Source organism: Rhamphochromis longiceps, linkage group LG4 (assembly GCF_057381845.1).
Source record: "Rhamphochromis longiceps isolate RC_006_pf linkage group LG4, R_longiceps_female_GT1.1, whole genome shotgun sequence".
NCBI classification, from domain to species: Eukaryota; Metazoa; Chordata; class Actinopteri; order Cichliformes; family Cichlidae; genus Rhamphochromis; species Rhamphochromis longiceps.
Window position 1 is genome coordinate 26,692,157 of NC_140560.1, and position 27,337 is coordinate 26,719,493.

Sequence of the window (27,337 nt, forward strand, 5' to 3'; positions counted from 1 at the left end):
AAAGAGCAAATGATCGTCCTGGCAGACAATTAATAGTCCTGAAGCACTTCCAAACGCAGGTGACATTTACACAGATCAGCCAAAACATCAAAGCCTCCAAAAAAGCTCTGACCTGTTGGGCAATAGATGAGGAACCTCTGGGGGTGACCCGTGGTGTCTGGCACAGACACGCTGGCAGCAGATCCTCCAGACTGTGCTTGTGTTTCATAGCACAGCAACACGACTGGCTTGATATTTACAGGCTTGGCTGTTACGCAGCTTTTTGGGGGCAAGTGCGGGCCATAAAAGACATCATTGCACATTTATTTTCCCATACAATTGAAGAGGTTTAAAACTGTCAATTCATCCCTCAAACCTCTAAGACGTACAGAAGAAGTGCTAGAATCAATAAAATGCTTTTAATCTCTAAAAGGATGAGAGCAGCGCACACATACAGTGTAAAGGTTTTTAAGGAAGGTGTTCCCATTGATGCAGCCATTACATGTGTTTGACAATTTTGAAGTGAGGTGAAAAAGAATACAGAAGAGATTGGAATGAGAATATGTGTCCATATCCTTGCTAAATGAAAATCCATTTCTTGTGGTTAAAAGGTTTTTTTTTCTCTAAGACCTCAATGCAAGAGATAACACGGACTGAGGAATGATATAAAAGATGCAGCCGTTTCCGTTTTGCCCCTCTTTCTAAATACCAATCATAGCTGTTGTGAAATTGATTTTACCACTCCAATGAACAAAAAGCTACGCTTTAATTATCATTCAATTATGACCGAGGTTTTAAAAGTGTTGTCTTTTTATTGTTTGTTTTTCACTCTGTAACTGAGGGGGAAAAGAATCCACACATGTCAGTGCCATGACTGATTCTCAGTAGATATTTGCCAGGACAAAGAACAGCAGGAGCAAAGGGGCCATCGTTTACAAGAAATGTGCAAGGTAATTTAAAGCATACTGACAATAAGAAAATAGCACTGGAGTCTTTGGTCTGAACCATTTCCTGAGCAAACTCTGGTTTCCCACTGATTAAAATTTGATACATATTATCTGTACGCATGATTCAGCCATCATCCACCGCTGCTTCCTAGTGTAGTCATCTTACCTCACCCTTTCCTGAAATTATCATCTGCTGCTTATTGCTTAAAGGATCTGCTGACACATAGATGCAGTCTGTTTTGTTCACCTGAAGGAAGAACAGAACATGATGGTTCATTTTAAAGGTTGAATTTAGAGAAATGCACCTCCTCTGCCTTGGCACTATTTCCTCACTAAAAAAAAAGGAAAAAAAAAAAGAGAGACATTAATTTCTCTTATCATGAAACAAAATATAGGCTGAATTGATGCAAGTCATTAAAAATCACGCAATGCCATCCTATCTCCCAAGTCTCTTAAGATTACTTTAGTTTCAGATATGCTCAGACATTTAGCATTTGATTATGTCAACATAAGATATTCATCTTTTTTATTGCCAAATAACCACTTTGAAGACGACGTGAGATGCAAAGAAGAGTGAAACATGAGAGGAATCATCTCTCTTCACTGTCCCTGGTGTCCCTGGGGCTTCTTGGATTTCAAAGATAACTCCTGAGGTGTATTAAGCTAACATAGTTTGGGAATAGGGGAGCTTCAATCAGTGGACAACTGCATTTGTGATCTCCCACAATAGTGTAGCACAGCTTGCTGCCCCCACTCTGATGCCATGGGACCTTCCAGCAACATCCAAACACGGCAAGAGCCCAGAAGCGGTCAGGCACATGCTAGTCAGCTCTATGGCTGTGTTAGCATCCACAGCAGGAAGGCACTTAAGTGTTGACAGCACTCATCTAAAACTGAAAGGCTGGTTAGGGAATTCAATCTTGTGGTTACTAAGCTCCAGCGGTGGGGAAAAAATAAAAACAAATAAAAACAAATAACCATGAATCTAGATGACCATAAGAGAAACTGCCATCATTTTCTTTCAATAGTGTTAAAAAATGCATATCAAATACAATAAACCAGAGCAGAAACTGCCTCTGTAATTACTATATGATTACTATTACTATGTTACTATATTAGTTTTACATCTAGAAAGAAATCAAAAAGTGGTTTTGAGGTTTAGCTGACTGTGAGTTTCTTTTTATATGCATCTATAGATCCAAAACTGCTTTCATTTTAATATGACAGTTTTTTTGAAGGAGAATAACGATTAGAAATTAATTTGAAATGAACCACTAATATGCAGATCTTGAACCTCCTTTTGCCTTCAGAGCTGCCTTAATTCTTCATGGCACACATTCAACAAGGTGCTGGAAGTGTTGCTCTGAGAGTTTGGTCTATATTGGCTCAATAGCCTCACACAGCTGCTGCAGATTTGTTGGCTGCACAGCCATGATGTGAATGTCGTGTTTCACCACATCCCAGAGGTGCTCTGTTAGACTGAGCTCTGGTGACTGTGGAAGCCATTTAAGTACAGTGACCTCAATGTCACGTTCAAGAAACCATTCTGATGGTTTAGCGACATGACACCTTACCCTGCTTGAAGCAGCCATTAGATGAAGGCCAGACTGTAATCAGAAAAGGGAACCAACAGCCTGAAACTGTTGATAGAAGGCAACATACATCCATTTTTAAATGTTCTTTGCACCAAGACTCATCAGAACAGGTAAAGTATTTTCCATTTTCTGTTGACAACTTTGGTGAGCCAGTAGGAATTGGGTCACTCATTTCTCATTCTCAGCTGCCGGGAGTGCCATCCAGTGTGGTCTTCTGCTGCTTTAGCCCATTTAAGGTTTAATCCAGAGATGCTCTTCTGCTGAAGATTCTCAAAAGTTCAGCAGTTTTGAAGATACTCAGACCAGGCCAATAGGCACCAACAATAATACCACATTCAAAGTGTGTGTGTGTGTGTGTGTGTGTGTGTGTGTGTGTGTGTGTGTGTGTGTGTGTGTGTGTGTGTGTATATATATATACACACACACACACACACACACACACACACACACACACACACACACACACACACACACCCATCATGTCATTGGAGAGTCTATTTCCAAAGATTTTGCAAAAAACTTGCCAAATCTTCTCTGCCAATGGCAAACAGCTTATTATACTATTATCACTTGTTTTGTGTTATTTATTGGATTGGATGATTGAAGTCTGGAGAAACAAGGCATATTGGTAATTTAACAATTTCTTCATTTAAGAAACAGAGGCCTGAGTAGCATGTGGACGAATCATACACAGCCACAACAGCCTGGCACCGCCTTCTCATGCTGCTCACCAGCTTGGTAACACACTGATGTGGGATGGCATCCCATTCTTTAAAGAGTATTGTTCCAAGTCAGCCAGTGTGGGTGTGTTGGTCATTCTGGCATGAACAGCATGCCCAAGCTGATCCCACAACTGTTCAGAGTGATTGAGGTCAGACCTTCATGGAGGCCATTCCATCCTCTCCACTCCAAATTCTAGAGGTAGTTTCTAATAAATCCCGCTCAGCGTTTTATCAGTAAAGCTGCAACTTGGTGTTGAGGAACACCCGCTTGAAGCTGACACTAACTGACCGCTGTACCAGAATCCATGCTGACAGGTTCTGTATATATACATACATATATGCACACACATATATATGCGGGGTTGCTACAGTAACAAAAAAGAAACTAAAATGTGACTGTGATAAACTATGACACTGCAACTAAAATGAAATGTCTCTCATGTCTCTCACTCTGCCTTAGGTAACGTCTTCCCTGTTGTGCAGACAGCCTTGTCACAAAGAGAGCAGCGGCTCATGTTCAAAATATTGTTTACAGCAGAATTATGCTCAGACTGCCTATACACCCTGCTTTTCCCCCCAATCATACCCTGTCATTTGTTCTAAAATAGTTCTGTGTTTGTACCACATGCAACCCATCCTGTTCTCCTATATTAATTAGAGTGTCATTTATGGAACACCTTTTTAATTAATAGAAATTAATTCATGAGACCTGATGCTTTAGTTTTATTAGCTCACTTCACTTTATGTTCCAAGCTTTCCATTAACAATTCAGACCCCCCCCCCCCCCCCCCTTCTCCCACTCACCCCGCCAATTACTTTCCATTAACAAAGTGTTTCTAAGTTCACTTTACATATTTTCCAGAAATAAATGTGCAGACACGTACAGGATTCATAAATGAGGTGATGAGCTCCCTCTTCACCTCCTTTCTCTCATCCAGGCATACATTTGATAGATATCACTTTTTCAAGTGACTGTTTATCATAAAAGCCATCTATTGCCAAGAGCCTGCTTTATGTCAGTTCTGGCTTGCGAGATACCCATGATGCATAATACATCTCTGATTCCACAGTTCTGGACAGAGATAGTCATCAGCTTTATAATCTGAGTTATGAAAGATATGAATGAACCTTACAGGGGCTCTAAATGACACACTAAAGGACTCTGGAATCCACCTTAGTGCCAAATCAAAGGACAGTAAAACTAACTGGAACATGAATATTGACAGTATTGATGGATCATGCGCCACGTTGGCCTTACTAGATTAAGACTTGACAGGAAGAATTAAGAGAGAAGAAAGGGGAATAGGGACACGAGGAGAAAGGAGAGCAGACTGAGACGGAGATTAAGCGAGAGAAGATGTGGAGGCGACAGCCAATAAGAAATTGTTTTAAGGACAAAAGCCTGTCATTTGTATGGTAATCCAGGACTCAGACATAAGCTCCCACTGAGGATTTCTATTGTGGAGCAGAGGAGACTGTTGTATTTAATTCACCTTTAAAACAAATTAATTATAGAAGTGGAGAAGTGTAATAGTTATGTGTGCTTCTATGTTGGCCATTTTAGCAACTTTGAGGAAAAAAAAGTACCGGTATTGCTCTGCAATACAGCAAAATGTACTTTCAAAATGTATAAAATATGTTAGAATAATAATGCATATCATTTTGGGTGAAAGAATCATAGCCTTTTGTAAATCTTTGATTAGTGATAACAACCATGCCATGAATTAATCAGTTACAGGACTCAATATCAAATTCATTTCAAGCAAAAACAAGACAGCTCCTTACTCTGGCAAAATCCGCCAGCCTGCAAAAGATCTGTATTTAATTGTTCAGTCATCTGGCATTTCCTCTAAACAGAAGCCTCTGACTCGCTGCCAAAAAAAATATAAATGGTAACCATATAAACAGAAGAGTGGCAATAAAATGTTTTTACGTCTTCGCTCCCGACACAAATGACAAAATGACCCACATTTAATTATTGATCAGTCACCAGAAATAATCTTGATTTAGGTTTTGGAGTTATGGGAGCGATAGAGCTAACAATAATTGGCTGCGGCAAACAAAATTTCAACAGCCGACCCCCTATTCAAATTCTGTCTTGGACTTAATTCTTATCCCGTTTTATTCACTGCTTGTTCCAATTTGAGGAAAGAAAATGCAGCCACTGCTGAATTGTCAAGACAAAATCTGATATGTTTGCAGTTTAAGCCGAACATGAAGCGAACTGAAGGACCAGCAGGGGTAGACAGAAAAGGAGTCATGCACCACACCGATAAATGTATAGTCAGAAAGATCAGATCCCTGTGTGTGAAATAAATTATTAAATCGATTCCCATCTTTAAAAGCCTGCTAGAAATTCTTAACTTGAGGACCTTTTGGTGGCTACGGTAAAATCTATTCGACTGAGTTACAGGAGCAGTCTGGGGGGTGGCTACACGGTATTGAAGGCACTTCAATCAGAAACGAGAGGGATGGTGGAAATGTGAAGTGAGGGAGATGTACGGACACACACAAATGCACACACGCAAACACACACTTAGAGCGATGCAAACAGAAGAGAGGAGGAAAGGGAAAGGCCAGCGGAGGGTGACAGAAGAGGGATTAAAGGGCTCAGTAATGCATGTTTTTCCAGAGCACACTGTACCATATGTGTCAAGGAGATAAGTTATGCATACTCACACTGACATTTTGATGTGAGAAAATATGTTGGAGTTAGGGGATGTAGTCATACTGTACAGAGCTATCTGTGCACCTGAGCCCAAGGGAAGTGTCTGCTTATTTATTTAGGGTGTTTGTGCAGAGGCTACTTCTATAGATTTATGGCCTACAGCAGGAAAACTCTGTCACTATCAGTCATATTTCTCACTTTGCTCCCAATGAGGAACTGAGATCAGCATGCTGACCCTCCACTCGACTGCTCTTTCATTTTCATTTGTGTAAGTCGGCGTGCGGATGCTAAGAGAAATCTATGAAGCGTGGCAAAAACAGACATTGGAGGTATTTTTTGTTTACAAAAGCTCATTATCTAGGCAGTGGGTAAACAGCTAGTGCTTGTGTGTGTGCCAGACACTAGAGCTCTGACAAATGACAAAATAACATGCACAGTACACACACCATTAATCAGTACCTGTGTGTCGTCCAAGGCACTTAAAGGATATTCCTGAAACACCAATCAACATCATGTGTTTGCGAGTTATTACAGCACATCTGTGGCACCAGCATACACAGAGTCCTCTCCAACTGTCTCAGCAGCCCTTCCAACCAAATTATTCACATCCACACTTCAGCTGTGTATTAATTTGGCTTTTGAAAGATTCATTTTGGTTAAATTACCTACTGCATTGTCATTGGATGTTTTGTTTGCCCCCCCTCTCCTATAGAAGATGAGCTATCTGACCTATAAAAGGGTCCTCTTGTGTCTCATAGACTTCTAAGAAACAAGCATCATAACCTCTCTAATCTGGTGACTGAGGTCACACTGCACTGAAACATTTGTCCTAGGGCAATAGCTGACAAATTACAGAAGGCTGGGAGCAGAGAGAACAGGCCTTTTTAGACTTTTTAGCTGTTCAGAATAAGAGCCCTAAGAGGTCAGGGCCACAGAAGACCAAACATACAAGTTATAAATCCAGGCAATGCTTAAATATTGACCGATCGTGTCCTCTGCGTTTTTAATAACAACTTTCCCCAATAATCTGTTTTGAAACACCCACACAAGCCCACACGTAAGGGTTTTTGGGCCTCAATTCCACATAGCAACAAGAAATACAGGCACGATGGAGGTTAAGCTTTTCCATTAGCCAGCATAATGAAATTGTAGAATTAAGCAATGTATATCATATATAGCACATCAAATCTACTGGAGAGTAAGCAAAGGTTAATTGCTAGTTACTGAGGGAGACCATTTGAAACTGCTTACCCAGGTGGCAGATGTTTCACTGTAAATCTCAGAAACGAGGGCTTTAGGGAATACATAAAAAGGGAATAGCCCAATGTAGGCATTCCTTGCTGTAACTGTTCTTTAATTCTTCTCATTTGAATTCAATCAAAGGATTATTTTGTAACACTTTATATGTGTAGATTTGCACAAACGCGCCTCTTGCACGAAAAGAATAAAAAAAACAACAACTTAAGATTAAGGTGTCTTTTAAAATATGTTTTCTTCTATGCTTTCATATTGCCTGTATTGTCTTAACAGTATTATCACCAGTCGCCTCTGCGCACACAGGGAGACGAGAAAACCTGTTGCAGCAGCGCCCTTTAAACAGAACTGCAAAGCTGACCATAAAATTCTCCGAGACATTCATGCACCTGATCTGTTGAGATCAGAGTGATTTGATGGCGGTGCAAAAGAAATGAGTACTTTCTAGACAGTGATATAATGTTCTGATGTTGTACTGATGCGCAACGGATTCGGTGCGCCGTGCGTAAACGCTACAAGCAGCTGCATTCATACCTGTCGTCGCTCTGCCAGTCCCCGAGCAACAGGTCTCGGAACCGGTACCGAGGGGGCAGCGGGAGCACCTCCTTCTCCAGTTCGACCATGGTCCCCCTCCTCAAAACCCAGAGACAGAGACAAATACCACCGCAAACCGCACCTCCACAGCGAGGAGGTGATCTCCTCCAAAACCAACTCAGTTCCTCTTCCTTCTGCTATTCAGAACATAAATCAGTAACGAACACATTGATACACCTCATGGTACCGTATTCGTCCTTCTTCAGAAAAAAAAGAAAAAACATCTCTCTTCTCTGCCACCCGTCACAATGCAGCTCTACTTTTCTTCACACTGAGGCAACAGGTCGAAGACGTTCATCCGTCGGTGGGTAGGGGTGGCTCCACTTTTCTGTGACAGCTGGAGAGCAACTGGTTGTCTCTCTTTAACACCAGCATCCTCCCTGCCTGAGATCCACATGGACGCACTGACTGCAAATGTGTAAAGAAACGTCGAGGAGAAGCTGTTGCCACTTTCCCCCCCTCCCCTTAGTCTAACCAAAATAAACATCGACAAAAACTGTGATTTTAATATTATTTTCAATCAGCAATAAGCTCTCTCTCCGTCCACATCTGCTCTACACTGTGAACGATAATGATCTCTGTAACCCACGATAATAATAATTAAACTGTTACACATACGCACACGTGATGCCCAGAAATATCTACTGCACTGTAGAGACCAGCGCGGATCTCAGTCGGTGAGTCTATTTCGGCGCTATAGTTTTCCACATTTTTCTTCAGTATTATTCTTTTCATAAATATCAGCTGTTGGTTGTTTTCAATCAGGAGACGTGTTTGTCATGTTGGGAATTGCTCTGCTTTAAAAATACATGAGAGCAATTTATTTAGCGCAAGGCTTTGGTCGTGCATATTCATTTCCAGACACTTAACACGATTCTACACGGCTTACCAAATGAGCTCTGAGTGCTGCTGCTCTCTTACTATGTATACATATGCTAAGTGTATTCAAAATACCCAATCAAAGCAGAAGATACAAAAAAACAAAACAAAAAAAAAAAAAAACCCACACAATTAATCACAGACTTTAAATAAATAAATAAAATGGGAATCCAGGCCACCATTTGAATTCTGTATCCTCCCTTAATGGACATAATCAATACACATATGTAATTAAGGGAATAAAAGCTTTCAAACTTACCGCTTTACAGTTTCAATCAGTACTCAAACATCTGTGCTATATATTAGTCGGTCACACTTCACCTCTTAGGGGTTTAATCTTGTAGAAACTCTTGGTCACAACAGAAGAGGTGATGAAATTCAAATACGGTGCTTAAGAGGCCTGTTGACCCAAAGCCGCAGACAACAGGTGTTATTCAAATTAACTTTCATGGATTAATATTGATAAAGCAGCCTCTCCGTGGGCTCCACACAAAACCAAAACGTCAAAAGGTTTACTGCCACCTAAGGTTGATTTGATCGATGTTGGGCTTGGATTGTAAGCACGTTGGCGTCAGTGCGTTTGTAAACTCAAATGACTCATCTAAATGTAAATGTTTGTTATTTTGCGCTTCCAGACAGATTAACTTTCTCCCCAATTAGGAAACTTGCACAAACATATTCAGGTTGTCGTAAGCCTGCAGTAGTTGTATCCATTTCGCCCTCTGGTGGCCAATCAGGAAGCAATCTTCATTCATCTTTGCAAACAGCTGACAACAATTTGTCTGTTAAAATTAAAGTTAAAAGCTGAGAATATATACACGTCGACTATTACTCTGCCTTTGGTAAAAAGGAAAAAAAAGGTACCTCTGTAATACACTTAGCCATTAAAACATTAAAGAGGTTGACAGGAAGGCAAAAATATTTAATTTCAAGTGGGTGAGCCTAGCTGTGTAGCCATGGTAACAACACAAAACTGTCTGCGGATATCAGAGGAAATAGTTCATGTGTTTCAAACCTCATTTAAACTGCATTCAGTCTAACATTACCATAATGTGTACTCTGAGGACAATCTGCAGAGGCTGCGTAAAGCAGCCTGTTGCAAGGGACAATCGGCTTTATTCCAGTAGATCAAAAGCCATTCTCCTCACCGCCAACAAAACAAGCAATTCATATACAAATACAGACAAAGAGTAGAAAACAATCAGCCATAAAAAAGTCATTTAAAACAATATAAAATCTGTCAGTTGAGATGAATAGCGAACAGTCATCTCCCAGCTTCTAGTCCAAAGTAACGTTAACAGAAGCTAAAGCATCCACAGCCCAGCTGGGGTACTGGTCACCAGAAGGAAACAGTCGCTTCATGAACGTCTGTATGAACTCAGGGAAGCGGCCTTCCACAATGCTCTCTCTCACAGAGCGCATCAGCGTGAGCTGCAAAGACAAATGATTGATGAACTGAGGAAAAATAATGCGATTCTTATTGATCTGCAGTGGGAAATGATCTTCTGCTGTGCACAAGGTCAGCTACAGGTCAGTGTCCTCTGAGGTAGTATGTTAATGTTTTGCAGCGATCCATTAAAAAGTTAATGAGGCATTAACCATCAACCATCACTCCTGGACACTCCAGAACCACCATACAAGTGGCTTAAAAAGAAAAAAAAGAACCAGCAAACAAATAGGATGCGTAATCGATTGGATTATATTGGTTACGATTTCCTAACACCCATTTTGGCGACATATCTGTAAGAATATTTGGCTTTTTGTGCTTCTGATTATGTCAAAGCAACAAAACGAGTTGTGCTCCTGCCACACAAACCATACTGAAGGATTTAATAGCCATCACTGAGAGAAGGGTATCGTCACGTCACATAAATTTGAAAAGATAGACATTTTTCTTCATATTTCTGCCAGAGAAATTCAACTTTCAAACATACTGTGAAAAATATGTCGCACTTCAAGCTTATTGACTGAAGATGGCAGATACAGGAGAATAATAAACTGATTAATCGTCAGATTTATTCCATGCATGTGCCTTTTTAGTATGTCGCCTGCTTTGAAGCACATGAGAAAACTGTCAGAATAAAATAAAACCTGTACTTTGTCAGTCATAGAAGATTTTGCTCGAACTGACCTGGTAGGCGATGTTGTGGATAGTGATGTGATGCATGGCTGCAGTGTCACTCTTAAACAGAGCATGCAGGTAAGCTCGACTGTGCCTGAAAGAGGAAATGCAGACATTATTTACATTATTTAAGTGCTGAATAAACCCCCCGCCTACCCAGATTTTGAGCTTCCTCCTTTCACAGAACACTCTGCTTTTGTCTGCAGGACATTTTAGACCAAGTGATGCCAAAGGACTTATTTTTGCTAGTCTTCAAAGATGTTATTATCTAGATTTAATTTTCTCAAAATAAATAAATATAAAATGAAAACAGGTAGAATAAGAGCCAGCTGGCTAAAAGAGCTGTTCTAGGGCACTAAAAAGAACTTTCTAGGCTTCAATTTCTGTCACAGTAAAGAAAATGCTTTGGCAAACTGACTTACTTCTTGCAGGTAGGACACTGGCAGTCTGGGTCTATGGGCTGGAAATCTTTGGCATACTGCTTATGTTTCACTTGGAGAGTTCCCCAGGGCACCAAGGCAGAGCCAAACCTCTGAGAGAAAAGAACCATGACTGTCAGAACAGAATGAAATACATCTGAAGTCAGCTGTGGATCCTAATGCGATTTCTCAGAAGGTAAAGACGGATTACCGCAGTGCGTGTTGGGAAAACGCAGTCAAACATATCACATCCCAGGGCGACGCATACCACCAGATCCACAGCATACCTACAACACATGACCATGTGAATTTATTACGTGGTTAAATGTACCACAGCCAATATTCAATTACATTTTATTTAATCACAACAGCCGTCGCCTCAAGGCACTTTATATGGTAAGGTAGACCCTGCAATATTACACACAGAGAAAAACCCAACAATCATATGACCCCTTATGAGTAAGCACTTTGGCAACAGTGGGAAGGAAAAACTCCCTTTTAACAGGAAGAAACCTCTGGCAGAACCAGGCTCAGGAGGTAAACAACCAGGTTCTCATGATGGATTTCAGTGAAAACCAGTAAACATACCCTACACCCATGAGATAGCGGGGTTTTTCCCGAGGCAGGTGATCAGTGCTTAGTGTCACCATCTGCCAGAAGTCATCCTTCTCTTCTCCTCCACTCAGTCCGCCAATGGCAAAACCAGGAACATCACGCTTAGTCATTTCTACAGGAAGAAGAAACAATATCTTAAGTGAAAGTCTGATCCCTTATCTTGAATTCTGATGCCCTTTCCAAACTGCATGGCCCTTTAAATAACTCGGATTAGTTCCTCACCACGCCCTGATATCTTTGTTTCACATAAGCTTCCTCAATAGACTGAAACATGTAAACTTTTTAGTTAATGCTGCCACTTTTCCACTTACTGAAATAAGTGTAAGAGGAAAAAGTGATCAAGGCATTTTAGCATGTATTCAGCCTTCATAAATACGATGAAATTATTCAGCTTGATTTTCAATATCGGTACATGAAGAAAGTGAAAGAGCAAGATTAGTTAATGGAGACCCACTCATATTAATTAAGTTAAGTTTGACCAGTATCAGCACATTATAGATCTAGTGGTCATCAGCATATAGTCATGTAAGTCCATGGAAAAAAATAAAATAAAATCCAGTAAGTGCCTCCCACCTGAGCTCCTTAGAAGCAACAGATTTCCTTGTTAAAAAAAAAAAAAAAAAAAAAACTTGGTATGTGTTATGAAGCTATTCCAAAAGAAATGTTTTCCCAGTTTTTAGGTTCTTAAAGTACATATTGGTGGATATACTGTTTTTTAAGACATTAGAAAATTTGACAAAGAATAAATCATGGCTAGAAAATGGTATCAAAATTTAGGTAAATATATTTGCTGTAACTTGTTTTGACCAGACACCCAACTCATGTATTAATATAACCCTGTGCAGTTTACACAAATGTGCTTTTTTTGATGTTTTCTCCAGTGAATTATTAGAAAACATAAAAAACCCAGGGTACCAAGATTAACTTGATTAACAAGAATATTAACAACATATTAACTGGTGACGCTGTGGTGTTGAAACTGTTATGTCTCTCTGATATTGATGCTCAAATGCAGGTTATAAAAAAAAAAAACAAGCTGAAAAAAGATGAGATTTGATTTTGACTTCTGACATTTGAACGGGTGTAAAATTGATTTTTTTTAAACACAGCCCAAGTGTGTTTTTTCAGCTCGGAGAATTTAATGTGACTATATTCTGTATTTTAAGTTATTTCAGCTCTAAAATGCTGGAAAAATACAGTGAATAGTGCCACGAAAAGTGCCAAATTTTAGCCCACCCCACGTATGTCTAATATGGCTTTGTTTTCTTCGAGAAGCTGTAACTCAGCACATATCCTCTGCAGCACATGTAGCAAAGGGCACATCATCTGAGCAGACAGTGGTGAGGATGCATCAGCAGCTTCACATTTCACTGATAGTTTGTGATAAACAAAACTAATAATTCCCCCACTTTAACCTAACTTACATACTGTCTGAATATATAAGATAGTACCATCAAAAAGCAAGAACATTTCCCTGTGTGCTTTTCTTCCAGCATGCCTGCCAATTTTAGATCAATCCGATCACAAACGGGGGATCTTAAAGGACTTAACAGTCAAATTTCAGCCTTTATATCAATGTGCGTTTGTAAAGCACATCAGCCAAAATATATTTATCATTAAAGGAATCTCAGTGTCAGCATCAGCCTCTGTTTGTTTGTTTTTTTTACCATCTAGACAGGCCTTGCGCAGCTCTGCATTCAATCCTCCCTGAATGATGGCAAAGAGGTTTTGTTTGTCTCGATTTTTATTGGCTGCTATACAGCGGTCCAGCCAGCGAACGGATCTATGCATGGCCTCTTCTACCCGTGGTCCTGTCACAGTACTGCTGACCACGTCATCCAGCTGCATCATGATGTCTGACCCTGGAAGAACACAAAGAAACATGGAGGTGCTGTCCGTCAGCCACAGAAATACTGACGAAAGCTCAGAGTATCTGCTGGTTAATGCTGAGTCAGTTATTTTACTCCTTGCTGACCCAGACTGTTCTGTATGCTGATAGACTTCTCAGGACTTAGTAAGATTTCTTTGCCGTCGTAGGGGGACCTGAACTTGACTCCTTCCTCCGTAACTTCGGAGAGCTCGACGAGAGACACCATCTGAAACCCTCCACTGTCCTGTGAGCAAAGAAAAAGGAACGCGTGGTTTTTAAGACAAAAGTTTCCAGTCACATGTTGTACTTTTATTTGTCATCCACGTATGACAAATAAAATGTGAAGTTAAACTCACAGTTAAAAGATTTCTCTTCCAGTTCATGAACCCATGCAAACCATTGGCTTTCTCAATCAAATCGGGACCCTTTAGGCAGCAGAAAAGACATTTACACAAGAAAACTGACATGAAATCGTCAACAAATGGTTTATGCCCAGTAAAACACGAGATAAAAATTAAATTTGCGTTATAGCAAACCTGCATACCGGTCTCATTCCAAGGTGGTATGTGTTTCCAAGGCAAATCCGACATCCCAGATCTTCCAGCTGATCCACAGTGATTCCCTTCAGGGTCCCCTGAGTCCCGACGGGCATGAAAACCGGGGTGCTAACGGTGCTATGCGGCAGTATTAGATCACAGGCTCTCGCTTTAGTTACTGGGCATTCAGCAACAATTCGCAAAGAGAGAGGAGACAAAGCTTTCTTTAGGGACATGTTGTTCTCTATAGTTTCTGTATGAGCCCCACACTCTATGGGGGCAGCCATGTTTTACCGATCACGTGACATGAACGGACCTCCAACTGACAATCGTGACGACCAATTAGAAATTAATTATCTGATTCGAGCGTTAAGACGTCCAATCAAAACGAAGTTTGGTGAAGCGGCAGCAACATTAGCCAATAAACCGCTTTTATTTGTGCAAGAGAGGCGGGGCTATAGTAACCGGCACCGATAGGATGTCATCTTCTGTGACCGGATGGTGTTTGTGTAGAGGAAGTTTTGCTTGCGAGTTTTCCGTCCGTTTCGACTGCCTGGGTATTTAGTTGAGGCGTTTTGTTATTATACGATATGATATTGGTGTGAACTGCATTACTGGGAAGCGCACAAGTATTCAAAAAGTGAATAAAAGCCCGAGCTGAAGAGGCGGGGTTTTAGCACTCTAGAGTAACCCGAGAGCACCTTGCTGCTAAGCTAACGTTACTGAGCTCGCTAGCGCGGCTAGCATTAGCCTCTGGTCTGTGTTGAATTGAAGGGGCTCTTCAAGCTCACGAAGCCATGGGGAACCGGGGCATGGAAGACCTGATTCCCCTCATCAACAAGCTTCAAGACGCATTCAGCTCCATTGGCCAGAGTTGTAATTTAGACCTTCCTCAGATCGCGGTGGTCGGTGGGCAGAGCGCTGGAAAAAGCTCGGTTTTGGAGAATTTCGTTGGCAGGTAAGTGATAAGTGTTAAATGAGCTAGTGTAGTGTTACGCCCTTCTAACAGGCCATGCTTGGTCGTACGTTGTCAAACAGCCCGTTTTTTGGTCTGGGAGGTACGGTACTTTTGGAAATGCCAGTCGCATAAAGCTAAGCTAACGTCACTTTCCCAGAACGTAACGTCAATATTGATTTACGCACTTGCGCTGTAGATTCAACAACTTCAGATACATACTGTTCTTGTGTATTTATGTAGTGTGATATTTGTGTTACGATCTTAAAAAGAAGCTTACTTTTTCTCTCTTTTCTTTACTTCATACAATTTTTTTTTTCCCCCAACTCGATTGGACCACCAACTGTTGTCTTGCATTTGCTGATAAATTCGTTTGTCCTGCCCAATATGTTTTAATATGATTAAAGGCTTGTTCTGGGTTGCCATTTTTTCAATAGACCTTAGTGCACGTAATCTTTCCTGTAATTTAGCTTAATGGGCTTTTCCCCCTTTTGTTCTCATATTGATAACTACAGGCCACACCCTGAGAGTCCTGCAGAATTTATATTACCAACAAATTTAAAAGATGGAGGGATGACTGTTTGTTTTACAAGGGAGGGAGTTTTATTGGATGGTAACTGGCAAGGTGTATGGAATAAAAGGGGTATCGCAGTGTAGGCAGAAAGTCACCTAACTTGTATTTTTACAGCTACTTATTGCATTTTGACACAAAACTTTGACCTCAAAGCAGACTGTCTCTCTTTACAGTGCTGACATTTCCTCAACATAGCAGACATAACTTCCCTTACCAGCTTCCTCTTTTGTTTCTGTTTTTGGCCAACGTTTAGAAATTATAGAAACAGACTTGACATCACTGTTTTTTGAGATGCATTGCTTTTAATCTACGGTCCTCCTTACCAGACTGGCTCTATCATTGTCATCAGGCTGGTCTTGTTGTTGTCGCCTGCAACAGCAATGAGTGAGATCACCCTGCAGTAAAAAGAAACATAACAAGTTTGCTCTGTAGTAGCTTGTTTAACAGGATTTCACCTCCTTTGAGAGACAATCAGTGTGTAGCCCAACCCACACACGTATGCAGGCTGGTCGGCAGACTGGAGAAGGCACATTGGCTATCAAGATGGCATGCACATAGGCTTTTGGTTATAAAAACGGAGACGAGCATGTTGTAACTACTCTCGGGCAAGAACATGCATGCAGATTAGACTTCCACTCAGTGTGCAGTAATTTGGACGAGTGGGACTTTGTGCTGGGAGAACACTCAACACAAATCGGCAGCAATTAACTTGAGACATTTCATGGTGACCGTGATTTGCTATCGTGCTGGTTTTCCACTTTATGCGTGTTTACAGGGCAAACATACATCCATGTGCTGACAAATTATTGTAGCATTGTAGGCTGTTCACTTTCATGTACCTTTCATAAGGTGTGCTTAATATTGAAAAGAACACCATTTACTCTGTTTGCATGTTGATGCTGTGCGGGTGAATTTAATGAGGGCTGACCAGCTGAAACAATCTTACTTCAACCTCGAAGCACGGATCTTGGAATTTGTTCCCTCCATTGGGCATTTTGACATGTAACAGCTGTTTCTTGATTTTTAAAATGACACCTAAAAACACAACCATATGAGGACTATTGATTATCCAATTAGTGCTGTGTACAGGATTAGTGCCACTGTGAGCCACACACCACAATTGGGATGCTAACACTGGGTTGTTTTTGGCACCTGTGAGGCATGGCTACTGGAAACAAATGGAGGAACATGTTGAATTGTTTTTTAACTTCACTTGTAAAACCCTTGCTAAACCTGTATGTTGGCAAAGCTACGTATAGGTGTCCTGAGATTCAAACAGATCAGTGGTTGATTTGGGGAAAATTTAATTTCCTTCTGCTGTGCAGATCATTTAGAGTAGTAAAATAAGTCAGGCTAGGCACACTTTAGGAGTTGCTGTACACTGCTAAAGCATTGGGCAAACTCATGAGTCATTGTTGACTAAAAGGTTTGTTTGAACCGATACCTAAACCTTGTACCATGTGTTCTACTCATTTAAAAAAAAAAAAATTCAAAGCAGATGAAAATGATGCGTGTAATGGTGTTGTGGAAAACTTCATTTGCAATTCTCTGTGGTTTCGCCTTTTTAATTTTTTTTTTTATTTTTTTTTGTGGTGTTCTTTTTTCTTTTCACCATGAGTACTGAGCTTCTGTTACACTCGGTAATGGCTGATCTGTAATTTCCCCAGTGACTGAGATCTTTTCTTTGGTGAGGTGCATGTTGTGTGTAAAAGGCTGGCTTCATATCTGTGTCCTATGGGATGAAAATAATCCCTCTGGTTTTTTTTTGGTTTTTTTTGTTTGTTTGTTTTTTTCCCCCCCTTTTGACGTACCAGCAACAATAGAAACAGTGTCACTTATTGCTGGGAAAACAACTGGGACAATGGAGTGATGATTCTGCCACAGACTGTAAAAGCTGCTCGCTTTCTCTCTCTCACCTGAACTTCATGCTGATGTCATGATCCACAGGTGCCAAGTGACCTCACCGCCTCACTGTTAATTTAGCAAATGTTTGACCGCCACAAAAAGCACGTCGGATGCTGCTTGGTTTCTGCTTTAGATTTCCTGGTTTCACTGGAGAGGGAAAACGTTGGGCTGGTTTTGGGATCATGTGACCTAACTTGCTATTCTTTTGGCCTCTGCTTTCAACAGCATTAGTGTGGAAGACAAATATGTTTTGCGTGGTTGATCCACATTCTTGCTGGGGAGAAGTTTGTTTAATAAATTACCGTATTTCCTGGACTACAAAGCGCACCTGAATATTAGCCGCACAAGCTAAAATCAGGGGAAAATCCTGTTTTGTACATACATTAGCCGCACCTGACTAAAAGCCGCAGGTGTTTCAATGTTGACTTATCATATGTAAGAGAATATGCACAAAGGGAATTGTCAGGAAAGAGATGGCTGTTTGGAGACATCACTTTTATTAATATTTTGAAAAACAAGTTATAGGTACATATTTGCACATGTAGTACATAACAGTAACCTACAGCACACCAGAACAATAGATTCGGACTACCTTTTAGGCTCAGGTGCAGTGACACAGCTTTAACAAGAAGAAAAGTCAGTCATTCACCACCATCTTTCTCTTCTTCCTACGCACTAAAACCACCAAAGTCCTCTCCTCCAGTGTCTGATACAAACAGGCTCAGGATGGCTTCGTCATCCACTCTCCGCTTCTCTCCTTCGTTGTCACTTTCAAAACCAAAGAAATCCTCGTTGTCAGTGTCAGAGTCGAACACCCTCTGAAGGGCCGTGGCAGTGTCCTCCTCTCCATCATGCAGCAGTCCAGCCCTTCAAAATCCGTTGGTGATCGTGGATGCTTTCACACTTTTCCACGCTGTCAGAATCCACCGGTGGAGTTGAGCATAACTTGCTTTTCGCAAGTTTATCGCCGCTCATCATCCACGCCTCCCGCTGAACGCGTACCGCTACTTTGAAGTTTGTTTTTCGCGCTACTTCGTACGGCACTACGTTGCCTGGCGGACGGACATGTGACTAACATACCACTCTTGAACCCCGATCCTTCCGCCAGGCAACGTAGTGCCGTACAACAGCGGAACACACAAAACAAATCGTCTTATGATATGACAAAAATCATGGACAATCCATAGAAAAGCCGCACCTGACTAAAAGCCGCAGGGTTCAAAGCTTGTGCAAAAAGTAGCGGCTTATAGCCCGACAATTACGGTAGCTTGTGTTTCAGTCTGTTGGTACGCATCTAATCTTATTACATTATCCACCCAGCCAACTTAATGAGTGACCTCAGGTTTTACTGCAACACTGACTTGATTGACTAAATAAATATTTACAATAGATTAGATTAGATAGAACTTTATTAATCCCTCGGGTGGGTTCCTCTGGGAAATTCGATTTCCAAAAAAGCACAGCACCGACAGAAGTTACAGAGTTATACACACACACACACATATATATATATATATATATATATATATATATATATATATATATATATATATATATATATATATATATATATATATACATACATACAGAGACAATATAAATAAAATATACGAAGGGGATAAATAGAATAAATTGGAATAAAAATAAAAATACAAGTGAAAAAATAAAAAAAAATAGTCTGTATTGCTTTGAGTTAATTTACTGGTCCTTACCAGAAGATATACTAAGGTATTACAAAGAAAAAAGTAATCTGTGTAGTTAAGAACTATCTTGAATAATAAGCAAATTTTCTTTCTGTGTGTGTTACTCTACTGAAATGTTTATGAACCAGTGCAAGTATTTTCAGTTCAGAGATGCTGATCACACCCATGTCTCTGTTTTGGCTTTGGTGTGTTGTGATTTCATTGTATCAGTTGGGCGCAAAGACGTCATATCTTGTAGTGCAAGCTGGCCTGGGCGGAGGTTATTATCAGATCTGTGGCAACTACGCTGCAAAAACAGACTTTTTTTTTTTTTAAGTGTTTGATCAGTTAAGTTTAAAGGGGACCTATTATGCTCACTAGAATAGAGTGGCTTTGTTGTTATCTCCTTTTGTGCAGCTCTTCATTTCAGCCGCCATCTGAAACAAGCTACTTTAGCTCTATCTTCAAGGACTTCCTTCCTTTGAACTGACTTTCTTCTGATTAGCTACCCCTTCACAAATAGCAAATTTGGATACCAAGCAACTATATCCTGTACACGTCACAAACACCCAAGAATAGGTGAAACTGTCAGAAACTCTCTGAAGCTTAGAACTTTGTCTTGATCTGATAAAATATTTTAAACATTGCTCTGCTTTGATTTCATGGCACATTTATCAAAATATGACCATGTTGACATAAAACCTATTCACTCAAGGTTGATGGTCAAGCTTTGCTGTCCTTTCTGCAAGTACTCTGGCATGATGGCGGGAATTATTGAGCAATTCAAGCAGAAGTATGGATGCTTTTGTGTAGTGCAGTCAAAGAAGAAGGAGCACACTCAGTTGAGTGGCAGAGAGTGAAGGGATTTTCCACTAAGCAGTTGGATTTTGGTAGTGCTTCAGGAGACTTTGCTGCCTGGCAATGGCTCTTCGTGCTCTCCTTGACAAACTGCGGAGCGGGAATGTGGATTGCCATAATTATATGTTCATAGCCACTCCAGAGACCTCCTGAAGTCCCACCAAACCACAAACACATTTTTTTTTGTGTGCTATGCCCTCCTGGGAGGACCTGCTGTGACTTTAGCATTTTTCATTTCGGTTTGTATGCTTGAAAAGGAGACTTTGTAGCCCTGTATAGGCATGAGGAGAAGGAGGACAGGGTTGCTCTGCCTGTTTGTAAGAGGCAGAGGGTATAGGGGCTGGCAGGCAGGGGGAGGGGAGTTGGCTCTCATTCTCTCCCTTCCCTAGTCACTCTTGATTTTGCTTTCTCTTGTGTTCAAATGAAGGGAGGGCAGCGCATGGATTGATGCTCTTTGCTTGGCAATGCATAATGCATCAAATGATACACAAGCTGCTCAGCCTCTTCTATCATTTACAGCGCATCAATAATGGAACCCTGGCCTCTTGCTTCTTTTCAATATGTCACTGCAGTTTATCCAATTCTGTCTGCGCAGACTGACTGGCTCAATTCTGTCCTTGCTGTATGTCTCCTCAAAAGAGCACTTTGAACCAAACATTATGGGCACTTTATTTTATTGCTGTGGATCTTTTACCAGTGACCACTTGTAGAGACCGTAAGATGGGATTTCACTACCGAGAAGTCAGTGGAGAGTATCCTTTACCACCAATGCTTGCTGGCTTCCCTAGACAGCTTCTTCATACCATTTTCCACATCTGATCTAATCTTGTCACACCTGAAACGCACAAAGTGGCTTTCTTCTTTTTCTCTCTCCTCCTTTTTTTTTTTTTTTTTTTTTTTTCTCTAAATCTGATCCACAGCTTTCTGCCTTACACAGCACCAGTGGTGAACCACTGACCTGTGGATTTTTGCTGACCCCTGGTCAACTGGTGAGAAGGTTTGGGATATTCCCCACTGTTTGATCACAGTCTAGGCCTAACAAGCAGTGAGTAGTATGGAAGCTCCCCTCTTTTATCCTGTGGGTGACACATTGCTTTCATCCACAGGGCCCTTAGACATGTAGGCCTGGTAATGAGAAGAAAAAGAGGATGTGGGTTAGTGACGCACTCATCACTTCTAGCAGTATTCCTGGCCTGGGAATACTGATTACCACCAGATGTAGTATGTTTGTAGGGCAGCAGACTTGACATTCAAAATTTATACGGGTCTGCAGAAAACTGGGTGGAGGCGTTTATCTGAAGGCTGACTAAGCAGGGTTATCCATGTGGTTAAAAATTCCATAGGTACTCTGTCACTTTAAGAGGAACAAAAAAGGTAACTGAGTAACTTCTCATTGTTTCCTATAAGCTTGGTGTCTCAGTTGTGCACTGTTGCACCCGTTGTTTGTTTGCTGTCATCTAAAGCTTATGCACTGCATTACATTTTGCAGTTGGCATGATGAAAGCCAGTTGTAGGTGCACCTATTCAACCTATTCTCCGACCTGGGGCCTAGTGTGGGGAAAAGCATTACATGTTGCTGGCATTGACACAAAATCTAACAACTGCTAGCTGAAACTGTAGGCCGGAGATCTGAATCTGATAATGGCTTGTTTTTCAAGTGGTTTACAGATAGTGAAACTACATTTATGTTACTCAGTCGAAATTTTGAACAGGATGTTATGTTCCATAGTGTGAGATGTGCTTTTCTTCATTTGTCAAAAAACTGCACATCCAAAGCCAACATTTGTAAGACCCTAACAAACAAAAATCATTATTTCATGGTTACAACTTGTGATGATGCTCAGTTAAAATCAATACAATGAAGTTTAACGTCTGCAGTTGTTGTCCCTTGCCGTGTTCATATTTAGGAAGCCCATGCAATGGTGACTTATTTGTTGATAGTTTTGTGTTTGGCATCTACCATAACAGATTTACAGGATTTAATGTTAAAGACAAAACAAAAATAGAATGGCTCTCATCTCTTTAACTCACTTTCAAAGAAGGCCCAAAAGTGCATAAAGACAACCAAAAGACAAGCCATTTGGCCTGCTTTGAACATCACTGACACTTTGTGGAGTTATCCAAGTGGCTGTAGAAAGTGGTAATGGTGGACTTAAAGGCAGCCTTATGTAAATGTGTTATATTCATGTAGATAAACCAGCAGAAGAAAGGGATTGACTCCAGACAAGGTGTTTTGCTATGTTACAAAACACAAACTCCAGACATTTTATATACACAAGCTATGTAGCACACTAAAAGCGAAAAACACAAGACAGAATAACATAAGACATCATTACAGAGGAAAAAAGTCGAAACTCAAAGTTGCCTCCTCAGCTTTGCTGCCACACATCTTCTCCCCTGGAATTGAAGTAAGCTTTTGGATAATCATAACAACACTGAATTTTCTTTAGCTGTAATACAGATAAATGCACCGCCTATGCACATCTTCAAGCTGAGTTTTAAACATAAAAGAAACATACAACAGAAGTGAAAAGATTTTCTTGTTACACCAAAAAGTTTCAAGACACGGCTGGAAGCATTATACACAAGTTTAAATGTTACAGGGGGAAACTTTTCTCGATGTTGAAGAAAAGGCAAAACTATTTGGTGAGGAGAAGAATAAATGTATTCCAAAATTGCTGAACTATTGATACAGATGATAAGTTGCATAATTTTATTGAACCTACAACTGCATTCAGTAAACCACACAACTCTCTGTGGGTATCTGGCGTGGTCTGTGTCATAGGGCTGAGCTAGTCGATTCATATTTATTTTTATCATTTATTTATTTATTTATTTTTCAATTCAGTCTTTCAGCCTATTCATCTGCTTTGAGAGGGATCGAGGTTCCACAGTTACCAACTCCATGAAAATTAAAGATTTAGCTATAAAGCCTGTCCATCTGTGCTTGGTCTTGGGGCTTATGTGATATCTCAGCAGGAGACCTGCTGGTGGTCTTGTCAAGACTGGCTTCCCTGCCATCACACTTTCAGACATTTAGAGTGGCGCCTGTCCACCTTTGGTTTTAAAAGTATTAATGCTAGTCGTGAAGCTTTTAATGCACTTACTTCAGGATAATTTGTTTTTGACAAGTCAAGTAATGGTATCTTCTCTTAATCCAGTCTCTTTATCCGTTTTGTACTCTGCCACGCTCTATTCAATTTTTATCTTCCGAATCGGTGCTATTTCTAAGTGGAGCATCAAGGTTTTAGTTAATCTTTTCATAAAATATGAATCCCATCACTAGAGTGTTTTTCCAGGTTTTACAGGTTGAATATTTCTGACTGAAACTGTAGTCATATTTTTCTCTTGTCAGACAACAAATTTTAAATTGTAGCCCATGAACTCGACAATCTAATTAGAAATTTCTCCAAAGCTGTTGTGCTTCAGTGATAAAACATTGTTTCCTGTGTTACAATAAAAGCTTAGCTGGTTATTGGTCGATGCTGGCATTTAAAAATATTACAAAGAAAGTTGGGGACTCAAAGTTGTGTTCTTAGCCTAATTGCGACATAGTGACTCAAAGCTTTTGAAAACCTCCGTTTACTGAGGACACACTGAAGCCTTTGTGAGACTTTACTGGTTTAATGTGTGCTTCCTCTTTGTCTAGTTTTTTTTTTTTTTTTTTTTCTGTTTTTCTTTTTTAAGATATTGCATCAAATATTAGTTTAACTGTTTGCAAACCATTGAACTGTGAATCGCAAATGCATTTAAAGCGGTAAGATAAGCACAGGTGCCTTCATTGTGTTCTAAGGATCACTGTCTGTGGACGTCCTGGGGGATCTGTTCTTAGATGGCATTATAATTACACGCTGTTTGGTTCATTATGAAAGGAGATCCATAAATTGAAAAATGAAGTTTGTGTAAGCCATTGCAGATATGACCATAAATTCTGTTTTAGGGTGCATTTTGCTCATACTAGCAGTAGAGCTGGGCGATATGAGATTTTTTCATATCACGATATGTTTTTTTCATTTCAGGCGATAACGATATCTATCACGATATAAGCCAAATAACTATATTTGTAAGATTTAAATGTGCCGTTGCTCACAAGTAAAATGTGAAATAATCAGCAGCTTGTTTTTATTTAAATATTTATTTCCCATAATAAGTTCAACAGGGTAGATGTACTTAAGGAACATGAGACTTTTTCAGATAAATAAAGGCAAATATTGCAAACTACACAAAAGGCAGCCACTAAAGCGTTTAAGTTTCAAAATAGAACAAACGAAACAGACTAAATTGTCAATTCCACTTAGAAACAAAATATTAATTCTAAAAATAAATCTTAGTTTGTTTTACAGAAGAACAGACAAAACTGACTAACTTTTGTCAATATCAAATAAACTGAGAACTAAAAGGAAATTCTCAATCTCTCCTTGTTGTATAGCTGAGCTTTTCAAACAGTTTTAACAGTTACTTTAGTCTGACAAAAGCCGAATGACGAATTAGCGCTTCCAGTCAGAGACTGGGGCTACGTACACACGTACACGGGTATTTTTGAAAACGGAGATTTTCCGTTTTCGTTTTAAAAAATAATCCCGTCCACACATAAAGGCAGAAATGAAGGAAAACGCTGCTATGAACATGCCAAAGCAGCAGGTGGCGCTAGATTCCTAACCGTGCAGAAATGTTGGCCAATCAGAAGTCTAGAAGCCTCGGTGGGAAAAAGTAAACAAAGCTGCGGCATAGAAGCAGAACAGAGTCGTATGTGTGGAGGGACAGTAACTGTGTGTATATGTAAGCATTTAAACACTGCAGAGAGTAGAATTAACAGTAACAGTATTGTAGAAATTCATTTCACCGAAACAATAACGTGGCGCACAGTGTGACGCATGCACCAGTTTATTGTATTTCCAGACTTGCTTTCGGCACAATTTACAGTGCACGCTACTCTGTTTTTTGTCAGACTTGAAATAGCCGAAATACCTTCACACTACGAAACTTCTATGGCTCTTCCGTTCGACAATCTCTCCGGCATTGGAACCATCATCTGTTTTCTCTTCGGTCACGCTCGGTTGATTTTTCTAGTCGGCACACTCATTTCCTCCATGACCCGCTGGCTGCTTCCCAAACAAACACACGTGCGGCTTGGCACTTGTGCTGTACGTAACAAGTCACGCGACGTGACGCTGCGGCTGTGATTGGTTCGGCTCTGCGCTACTTAGTTTGGATTGGCTGACCTTTTTTTATTTTTTATTTTTTTTTATTTTAAGAGGACAAGAGCGGCGAGGTCTATCGCGATAGCTTAATTTCTCTATCGAGTAAAAGTTATATCGCGATACATATCGTTATCGTTCTATCGCCCAGCTCTAACTAGCAGCAGTGGGTGTGCCTGTATTGGTCTGTCTTGCTGTAATGATGAGAGAAAATGACTTTGTCACATTTAATTTGTTGTGAGTGAAGTTGGAGGCGTGAAATTCTCCTGTGCCCATCAATTTACCAGAGGCCAAACAGTGGGGAAATGGACATTGAGTGCAGTAAAGAATTGATGTAACTTTTTCTTTCTTCCTGTCTCTTTCTTTTCATCTTGATTGCTTGTATTATGTCTTTTGTGTCACCTTTACAAAGTATCTGGTGTTTATTTTTTTATTTTTTTCTCTCTGTCTCTTTCACTCAGGGACTTCCTTCCACGTGGCTCAGGCATTGTGACCCGCAGACCTCTAATTTTGCAGCTGATCAACAATAAAGCAGGTGAGTATGTCAGTCCTGTACACAGCCACATCCCAATCTCCTTTTGTAGCTGCCCTGCATATGGCCTCTCGGTCACAATGCCTCAAGCTAGGCACACTGTCTTCTATTTGCTGCTTTCATCCATTTAATATTTTCTCTCTCGCTCTCCCTTTCCTTTTTGTTCCCTTTGTCCTCTGTCTCCCCATCTCCCTTGTAAACGTTACCCTGTCACTGTGTGTAGAATATGCTGAATTCTTGCACTGCAAAGGAAAGAAGTTCGTGGATTTTGATGAAGTGCGGGCAGAAATTGAGGCAGAGACCGACAGGATAACAGGCTCCAACAAAGGCATCTCTCCTATCCCAATTAACCTGAGGGTGTACTCCCCACACGGTAATGGACACAAGTCTTTTTGAAACTTTAATCACAAAGTCCAGAAAATCATTTTTTAAAACTCTTTGCTCTCATGTACATATTAAGACCATTACCCCCCACACCCTTTTTTTTTCTAAGCCATTGCAGATACGACCATAAATTCTATTTCAGGGTGCATTTTGCTCATACTGTGAGTGTGAATGTTAATCCTCTGTTTCTCTTTAAAACTGATCATTGTTTTAGCACAGCACTGTCTGATAGGTTAAGTTATTTATACAGCACACTTTTGAACTTTACAAATTAGCTTTCCAAAGGTCATTCTCTTATTGCTGGATGGATCTTATAATAAAAGCCTTTGGGTCAGCTGTAGAAAGAAATAAGTCACTGTTGCATCCATGTGAATGATAAGCCATGTTAATGTAAATAACAAAATGTAAAGTAAAGCTGCAGGGCTATTGCAACTTTGCATGCTGAGATGGTGTGCTATAATCAGGGAATGCTGCAGCAATTTCCTGCATGCATGTAGATGTTTTCAGGGCTGTCAAGTTACAGATCACTTCTTGTGCCTCTAGTTGGTAATGGACAACACACCAATTATATGTCATGTTGCCCTTTATCATGTGTAGAACCCACAATGAAAATATCATGTACATTGAATGATCTTTTGCGCACAATGTCTGTTCTTGTTACCGGTACATGATGCTCTGACTGTGGCCTGGCATTGGCATTTAGTTGTATTTATGCGTGGAGTCTTATCAAGAATGCCTAGTGTGGAGCAGATTGGACAGTGTGCATTTGAGTTGGTTACTAAATGGCACTAAAATTTACTCTTGATTTCAAAATGGTGGATATCCTTTTTGGTTTAGGACTTGCCTACAATTTTATCTGTACTTCTTAATGTGTGACGTGTTTACCAAACCCTTAAAATAATACAGAATTAAGAATTTTTAAAACGTGTCACAGGCCTAGCTAGTATTAATAAATAGAACTGACCCAGTGTCAGTGCTTCGTCCTAATGAACTTAAAAATAACACCTTACTTGAGCAAACAATGATATGTATGGGTGTTTCCTATTTTT

General features: G+C 40.3%; 3 protein-coding genes across 7 annotated transcripts in view; 1 reads left to right on the forward strand and 2 right to left on the reverse strand.

The window, feature by feature from the left end:
* kcnt2b (potassium sodium-activated channel subfamily T member 2b) overlaps nt 1-8,170 on the reverse strand; it is a 45,314-nt gene extending 37,144 nt beyond the window's left edge. For both annotated transcript variants that reach the window (XM_085404169.1, XM_085404168.1), the window contains exon 1: nt 7,700-8,170. In XM_085404169.1, coding sequence (XP_085260295.1) covers nt 7,700-7,788 — 89 coding nt within the window. In that variant the 5' untranslated portion in view covers nt 7,789-8,170. The remainder of the gene's footprint in view (nt 1-7,699) is intronic.
* A 1,369-nt stretch (nt 8,171-9,539) lies between these two features.
* qtrt1 (queuine tRNA-ribosyltransferase 1) lies at nt 9,540-14,518 on the reverse strand. The gene is made up of 9 exons (XM_085404175.1): nt 14,209-14,518; nt 14,021-14,089; nt 13,770-13,908; nt 13,462-13,656; nt 11,768-11,906; nt 11,391-11,466; nt 11,183-11,292; nt 10,770-10,854; nt 9,540-10,069 (listed from the first exon to the last, which is right to left on the reverse strand). The coding sequence occupies exons 1-9, from the start codon at nt 14,485-14,487 to the stop codon at nt 9,917-9,919; spliced, it is 1,245 nt and encodes a 414-aa protein (XP_085260301.1). The 5' UTR covers nt 14,488-14,518; the 3' UTR covers nt 9,540-9,916.
* A 162-nt stretch (nt 14,519-14,680) lies between these two features.
* The window catches only part of dnm2a (dynamin 2a), a 34,525-nt gene continuing 21,868 nt past the window's right edge, over nt 14,681-27,337 (forward strand). For 3 of the 4 annotated variants that reach the window (XM_085404172.1, XM_085404170.1, XM_085404173.1), the window contains exons 1-3: nt 14,681-15,158; nt 25,834-25,907; nt 26,128-26,277. In XM_085404172.1, coding sequence (XP_085260298.1) covers nt 14,998-15,158; nt 25,834-25,907; nt 26,128-26,277 — 385 coding nt within the window. In that variant the 5' untranslated portion in view covers nt 14,681-14,997. The remainder of the gene's footprint in view (nt 15,159-25,833; nt 25,908-26,127; nt 26,278-27,337) is intronic. The other variant, XM_085404171.1, reaches the window with a different exon arrangement.

Bases quoted from the DNA above. Each gene is read 5' to 3' on its own strand.
- qtrt1 (XM_085404175.1), bottom strand. From the start codon at position 14,487: ATGGCTGCCCCCATAGAGTGTGGGGCTCATACAGAAACTATAGAGAAC. The intron at 11,907-13,461 runs GTAAAAAAAACA...TTCTTCCTGTAG, and splicing joins GCGCAAGGCCTGTCTAGATG to AAATGACTAAGCGTGATGTT. The intron at 11,467-11,767 runs GTATGTTTACTG...CATGTGTTGTAG, and splicing joins CGCTATCTCATGGGTGTAGG to GTATGCTGTGGATCTGGTGG.